The sequence below is a fragment of the Bos taurus genome, chromosome 21 (genome assembly GCF_002263795.3).
Source record: "Bos taurus isolate L1 Dominette 01449 registration number 42190680 breed Hereford chromosome 21, ARS-UCD2.0, whole genome shotgun sequence".
NCBI classification, from domain to species: Eukaryota; Metazoa; Chordata; class Mammalia; order Artiodactyla; family Bovidae; genus Bos; species Bos taurus.
Window position 1 is genome coordinate 23239083 of NC_037348.1, and position 8041 is coordinate 23247123.

At 41.2% G+C, this 8041-nt stretch overlaps 1 protein-coding gene across 2 annotated transcripts; it reads left to right on the forward strand.

The window, feature by feature from the left end:
- The first annotated feature begins 2681 nt into the window (after positions 1-2681).
- RAMAC (RNA guanine-7 methyltransferase activating subunit) lies at positions 2682-8041 on the forward strand. 2 transcript variants are annotated; one of them, XM_059879158.1, is made up of 4 exons: positions 2682-3138; positions 3490-3538; positions 6322-6500; positions 7218-8041. In XM_059879158.1, the coding sequence occupies exons 3-4, from the start codon at positions 6331-6333 to the stop codon at positions 7402-7404; spliced, it is 357 nt and encodes a 118-aa protein (XP_059735141.1). In that variant the 5' UTR covers positions 2682-3138; positions 3490-3538; positions 6322-6330; the 3' UTR covers positions 7405-8041. The 2 variants fall into 2 exon arrangements, with proteins under 2 accessions (XP_059735141.1, NP_001029929.1); NM_001034757.1 differs by having other exon boundaries at positions 2685-2776.

Consider the following 8041-nt stretch of genomic DNA (forward strand, 5'->3'; position numbering starts at 1 on the left):
AGAAAAGTGGTTCCAGTGAACATAAGTACTATATTTTACGTATATTTCTAGAGAAGTGGTTCCAGTGAACAAGTTTTGATACTAAAAGGCTGTCAGTTAACTGGAAAATTCCCTTTCATGGAACAGATTATTTCTCAGTGATGCCAGAAAGTGAAATATAGTAACTGACAAGATATCAGAATATGAGAAAATATTATGTGCATAAATAGTTTCATTTTAAAATTGGCTGGCATCCCCAGTTTTTCACAGAAACTCTCTGAAGCCTAGGAGCTCCTAAGTGCAGATTTGGAATTTAAAGAAAAGAAATATACTCTTTTCTATGTAAATTCTCATTACCTAGAAATAACACTATAATAAAGTCACAAGGAAATCAGAAAGCTGGACTCAAAAACTGATTTCCCAAATATCATCTCTGACTGCTGATACCAACCAGGCAAGCATTTGCCTGAGTTTTTCAACTATTATATTGCTACCCATCTTTATTCCAATTTCCCCTTCAAGTTTATTATTTCCTATTCCCCCTTCCTAAATATGGGTTATTTCCTGAGCTGTAGGTTTTGGCCTTCTGCTCTTCTCTATAAATACTTTCTCCTTCGGAAAGATCATATACCCTAATGTTTTCAACTGTTGTTTCTTCACGGATGACTCACACATTTACCTATTTAGGTATAGCTTCTCTTTCATCAGCTTTAGTCCTGTATTTCTAAAACCCCCCTAAGATTTTTCTTCTGAATATTTCACTACTATTTCAAATTTTAAAAATCTTTTTTGAGCTCTGAGCTCATTTTTGTTTTAAAACCAACACATGCTATGCACCTCCCTTCTCAGTTACAATTTCCAAGACTTAAAGAATTGGAGTCTTTTCTGATTCCTCCTGATTCTTTTCTCCCATCATCCACTTGGCTACTATACCAATCAATTATTGTAATCTTGGTCTTTTTGCTTTCACCTTTATTACCCAACACCAAGACTATCCTATCTTCCCATTCATACTATCTTTCACACTTGAGCTAGGGTAATGTCTCTAAAACGTAGATTGGAACATTCACAGTTCATCATTCATTCCACAAACACTTACTGAGTGCGTATTTTATACAAAGCACTACATTACACACTCAGGATGCAGAAATGAATGGTTATGGTCTAGAAGGGAGAAAAGACTTGTACACAAATAGAAGTTCCAACTGAGAAACTGGTACTGAATGAACAGATTAAGAATGGTTTCCAAAGCATAATGAACATTCAGTAGAAGGAAAACTTATTTCTAGATGGAGCTATTATTTCATTCAGCTTTAATTAAAGGATAGAATTTCAACATCCCAAGATAGAGACATGAGCCTCAACAGAGCCTCCCCTGAATTTCTTGTCACTAGTCAATTTCTATTGCTTGAGAAAGGCCAAAAACGCTGGTCAGTATCAATGGGGCAAACAGAAATGGCATCAAATTGAAACATTGATGTTTCCAAGCTGGAAACTCATGAGAGTATTAAAGAAATGAGGGAGCCACTCTGGAAAGCAATTTGGGAGGAAGGAGGCCAAAATACTCTGCGGAATAGTCAGCGTTTATACACCTACGATGGAGAAGGCAATGGCACCCCACTCCAGTACTCTTGCTTGGAAAACCCCATGGACGGAGGAGTCTGTTAGGCTGCAATCCATGGGGTCGCTAAGAGTCGGACACGACTGAGCGACTTCACTTTCACTTTTCACTTTCATGCATTGAAGGAAATGGCAGCCCACTCCAGTGTTCTTGCCTGGAGAATCCCAGGGACGGGGGAGCCTGGTGGGCTGCCGTCTCTGGGGTCGCACAGAGTCGGACACGACTGAAGTGACTTAGCATAGCATAGCATAGCATACACCTACGAACATTACAGAAGAAACGGACAAGACTCCCGAAGGGAGCTGGGTACTGACGACTTAAGCTGGAGCAGAGTGGGGCCGTGTTTCGGTAAAAACAGGTACAAAACGGACTAGAGAAATCTTACTACTGAGGTTCGCCTGAGCAGGAGTGAAGGGTGTAGTATCGCTGAAGGGATCCCCTCGCGCCTACTCGGCCGGCAATCGCCTCAAATTCCTCACGCAGACTCGGCGCAGGCGGCCGAAGGCAGCTTTTCCCGCCCTTCTCAGCTGAGAAGTTCCAGAACTTTCGTCCCTAGCCGTCGCCGGCTCCAAATCAAGAGGGCTCAAAATACAGCGATGCGTCTCTTCCTACCAGTCACCAGGCCAGTTGGAAGCGCACGGAAAGCATCAACACTTTTAGCCCGACCTAACTACTCTCGCCGGAGAAGGCAATGGCAACCCACTCCAGTACTCTTGCCTGGAAAATCTCATGGGCGGAGGAGCCTGGTAGGCTGCAGTCCATGGGGTCGTGAAGAGTCGGACACGACTGAGCGACTTCACTTTCACTTTTCACTTTCATGCATTGGAGAAGGAAACGGCAACCCACTCCAGTGTTTTTGCCTGGAGAATCCCAGGGACGGGGGAGCCTGGTGGGCTGCCGTCTCTGGGGTTGCACAGAGTGGGACACGACTGAAGCGACTTAGCAGGAGCAGCAAGTACTCCCGCAGAGCCCCGCACAAGCCATCAGCATTGAGAAAACTGGGAAAAATGCACAGGGAGATCTGAAGATCCCGCGAGACTTCACAGGCCTGCCTCGGCCTCAGCGCGCCGGAAGCGGAAGTCAGGAGGCGGTCGGATTCTGGCCGAAGTGGCTCTGTTACCTGGGAGAGCTGAAGGAGTGTACACAGAGGTACTGTGCCAGCGCCCTGGACCGGAGGTAGGTTTACGTGCGCATCCGGAGCCCTGAGCGGGATAGACGCAGTCCTGGGTGGAGGAGTCCTTTCGGGCCGCAGGGAGGAGGGAGTCGGGCGGGCAGGCCGAACTGAGTGGCCGGCGAGGTGTCCTCGGGCTCTGCAGTTCTGGGACCGGACTTTTTGGCGAAACCAGAAGCCGCTTCCCCCCTCTTGGCCTCTGATTTCCCTCGCGCCTGGGGCCGAGGTGTTTTAGAAGGAGCCCAGCAGTCAAAGCTGCGAGAGAGAACTGAGAAACGCAGCGGTTCTCAGTCGGTGTCTTCGTCGGTTAACTCTCTGGGTTCATCTCTCAGGGCATGATTGCCCATTCTGGGTAGTCCTTTCCGAGGTCAGTGACCCACAGCGAAAGTTCCGTGTGGTTTTATTTAGGGCCTAAAAACTAGCCGTCCTCGAGTACACATCTACCTTGTTTGTTGTTGTTGTGTTTGTTTTTAACAGAAAAGAACATACTTTGTCTAGTTATTATTCACGCTCGGATTGATTTTGAAGGCCCGGAGGACAAGTCTTGTAGCTCTTCGGTAGCACTTTAAGCTCCAATTTCCTGTTTCAAATTAGCGTCGGAAGTCTTTTAATCCTACCACTTAATTAACTAAAGATCCTTACGGTTCCCGTCCCCGCGGCACACACCATTTGAGGGTTTCTTTCAAGGGAGTAAAGTTTATTGTTTTTCTTCCCACAGATCTACACAATCTAAACATTAAACAGAACAGTCGCTTCAAATCCCTGAGGTGAGTAAAGCATGGATCAATGAAAATCCTTTCATCCTCACCAGTAATGATAAAGTTGATAAACATTTGCTTATTTGTGGGAGCGGGATCCTGGGCGAACATTAAATACAATAGCATATTTGCCTTGCCTTATGATTTTTATCACCTCTCTGGTTAGGTATGGGTCATCTTTCTGGTGATTCCAGTGTTTCCTAAAGACATTGAGGCACGGTTTTAATTTGCTGAATCTATCTTAAACTGTACCTTGGATTTGAGAATTTGACAGCTGTTTGCCAATCTCAGACACATTAGTATTTAATAAGACATACTCTAATGTCTAGAAGTTAAAACATCTAGATACTGTTTCTTTAATCCAAATAATAATCTTTGTTTAATTTCGTTGGGACAACAGTAGTATTATAAATATTCGCATGAGTTTTGAGGAGTTTGGAGGAAAGACAAACTAATGAAAAAGCTGTCTTCTACTATCACATCTCTTTGACAAAAGCTTTTTATTATAACTGAATTGATAAAGGAAGAAAAATAATTCTAGGATGTCAAATAAGAGAGATTTGGTTTTAAAGTTTTAACATGATGTCATATATACCCCACATCATAAAACAAGTCTTGAGGCAAAGAATAGAAAGATAGGGTTTAGGTTAGGAAAGGTAGGGGATGGGACTGCATCAAGAAAGGACTGGACATTGAGTGAAGTGAAAGTGAAAGTTGCTCAGTCCTGTCCAACTCGTTGCAACCCCATGGACTATACAGTCCATGGAATTCTCCAGGCTAGAATATTGGAGTGGGTAGCCTTTCCCTTCTCCAAGGGATCTTCCTGACCCAGGAATCAAACCGGGGTCTCCTGCATTGCAGGTGGACTCTTTACCAGCTGAGCTATCAGGGAAGCCCCAGGGCATCTGGAGCTACCTCCAAAATACTTCCAGGGCTGGCTTCCAGATCTTGGTTGAAGATAAAAAGAAGTGAACTCTTTCTTCCTTGATTCCTCAAGGATTAGGCCTTCTGCAGCCTAAGTCAAATCTTTTCTCAGAGGTAGGGAGCTCTCTGAAAATTTGGGTAAATACGGCTTCAAATGTGAATCCATAATTGCCCTGGAAAACTCAGCTGAAAAAAATTTGTTTTCATAGCCATTACATAATATTTGTAGTACTTCTTTTCATGTGTCAGAACACCTAGAATAAGAATGTATTAGAGAAAAAGAGAAAATATATTAGATACCATTCTATAGTAATTACCTTCGACTTTAATAGCTCTGTGTTTAAAGGCCTTTTTGTCTGTCTTTCCAGAGACTTCCCTGGTGGCTTAGAGGGTAAAAGCATCTGCCTACAATGCGGGAGACCTGGGTTTGATCCCCTGGAGAAGGAAATGGCAATCCACTCCAGTATTCTTGCCTGGAAAATCCCATGGACAGAGGAGCCTGGCAGGCTACGGTCCATGGGGTCGCAAAGAGTTGGACATGACTGAGTGACTTCACTTCATTTCACTGTATTTTCAGTCTTTTTCTTTCTTTGTTGGCTCTTCTTTTATTTTCCTGTCACCAACCATCAGGTGTTTTAGTCTGGGGAAAAAGAGATAATCTTCCAGTAAGCCCTTAGCTACTGCCCTTTGTGTGTGTCTCCAGCCAGGCCTCTTGAAAGCTTAGTATAGACTAATGGGTGTAGATTTCTATTTCCTTACTTTCCAATTACTTCTTAATTAATTGTAGTCCTGCTTTAATCCCTGCTACTCTAATCAGCTCCTAATGGCTAAATCGAATTAATTTTCTCTTGGTTCTTTCCAGTTACTATTCAACACTAATGACCTTTCACTCTTTAATCTCTTGCCTTCTATGATAATCTCTTGGGTTCTCCTCTTAGCCCTTCTTTATCGTCTTTATACGGTGATGTTCTCTAGGATTGTTTTTTGATACTCTTTCTTTTTCCATAGCCTTCCTGAGGAGTCTCATTCTCACAGCATTATCCACCAGCAAAACTGATGTATCCCATTGCATTCATTGTCCACCCAGTTCTCTGTCCCAGATATTTAAACTGTGAACTGACTCTTCATGTGGATATACACATCATAACTAACTTAACTCAGTGTGGATCTTCACCGACCTTCACTTTCTAGTTCCTGTGATACCATAACCTGACCAATTATTTGGCCACAAACCTAGGAGTTATCCTTTATCCCCTCCTCTCTTCATAACATCTACTCAGTGACTGATTCCTTTTGGAATTCTTTTAAAACTATTTTCACAGTCTGTGCCTTGGATTAAATCCTCACCATGTCACCTATGTTATTGCAGTAATCTGCCCTTAAACTCACTAATCTGTTCTCTACAGTGTTATTAATAGAAAAGTGATCCTTCTAAATGGTAAATTTGCTCTTGAGACTTTCCTGCTTAAACCACCCCTTTGCCTCAGAAAAAGCAGAGTTGTTTACATTAAATACAAAGTATTTCACTATTTGACTTTTGCTCACTTTTAGAGCTTCATTTCTTGACATTTGCTGCTCTTCCCTTTATATTTATACCACAACTGTCTATTCTACCAGATCTCAGCTCTTTGTGGGCAAGGTTCATGATATATTGTTCATCTTTGTATCCCAGGCTCCTAGTTAGCACAGTGCCTCTGTTATAGTAGTGAAGAAAGACTGAATTGAATCTAGCCTGTCTGAGGTTTAAAGGTACACAAGGGCTTTACGCATACTCTGCCTAAAAGTGTTTACTTCCTATTTTCTATCTGGTAAAGATGGTGTTACTTAAAAAAAAAATTCTAATAGAAACACATTAAAAACCTGTACAGAATTTCAGAATGACTGACACTTCTGAAGCTGTTCCAAATTTTGAAGAGATGTTTGCCAGTAGATTCACAGAAGATGACAAAGAATACCAAGAATACTTAAAACGCCCTCCTGATTCCCCTCCGATTGTTGAGGAATGGAATAGCAGAGCTGGTGGCAGCCTGAGAAATAGAGGCAATCGGTATGTATTACTTCTGAAGAGTAAATGCAGATGGCTGATCTGGGAGAGGACAGCTCGAATCATCTAGCCCCCAAGGCCCATGAGGGCAGGCATCAGTGTTTTTGTTCAGTGTGCTATACTGAGTGCCTAGTAACTGCTTAAGTCCCTGATAAATTTTTGCTTTAATATTTTGTCAGCACCATATTTTTTTCCCCTTGCTATGCAGCCATGTGTATGTGTATTTTAATGGGTTTTTTTTTTTTTTTTTTAATCTTTCTCTGGACTAATATTTTCTTGGCAATTATGCTTTAAAAACCTAGGGTCTTCTACAAAACGTTTACATTAAATTCCATAAAGAAGGTATTGTTTTGGTTTCCATTTAGAAAGAAGTTTATACAATGGAAATTACTTCCATTTAATACCTCAAAATAGATAAAAGGAATATTACCATACTGCTTTTGAACAACTGAATAGGTTTAGTTTGCTTCAGAACCATCCTATTGTTTTGAGTTTGCAGCTATAGTTTACCTCTTCTCTGCAAAGTCTATCCAGTATAATACTGGATCTGAATTTTAGGAAAGTTTTGAATACCTGGTGCAATAACACTCTAAAGAGAACTGGTTTTTACTCTCTTGTTTACTGAGTATTAGATTGAGAAATGAAATGCACCAGGCTAGATTTCTCATGTGTTTTTATTCTTAAGGGAAGTATAAAAATATTTCTGTTTTGTTGTTGTAGGTTGCAAGATAACAGACAGTTTAGAGGTAGGGATAGCAGACGGGGGTGGCCAAGTGACAATCGATCCAATCAATGGCATGGACGATCCTGGGGTAACAATTACCCGCAGCACAGACAAGAACCTTACTACCCCCATCAATATGGACACTATGGTTACAACCAAAGGCCTCCCTATGGCTACTACTGATAGAAGTGTCACCAACTTTTAGTAAAATTATTTACTCTGTTAACATGACAAAAGTTTACATTGTGTCTTTTGTTGGTCATAGTTTTACATCTGATTGTAGAAAATGGATTGTTAATTTTTTGGAACTTGGGACTTTTAAAAAATTTGCTCTTACTGGAGAGACATGATGGTTGCTGGAAATAAATACTCCCCTAAAAAGGTTGTGGGTTATATTGCTTGACTTCTACCTCAGATTCATCTTTGTTTCATGACTTAATAGTGTTTTGAATGTTGTATATAATTTTCCTTGTTAGACCTTCAGGAGTTGTCTTTGTTTTACACAGAAATAAAAATTTTATGTAGAAAATGCTTGCTTTTAATTTGTAAGATGAAATATCCCTATACTCAGATGTGTGCATTCCTCAAATTTTACACAGGGAGTACAGTCAGCTCCTAAATGCACCACTATGCCTACTTATGATGTGTTGTACCCAGTAGTAATTGAAAGGTAAAACAACTGCAGTATATTTCATTTGGCTTTTGTTGTTATGTGAATGTGGAACTTTGTAGTTACTCTATAGGTATGAGTCATCTTCACAATCATTTTGGTCTCTTTTTAGAGGGATATCAAGAATAAAGCTATAAAATCAGGAAGGAA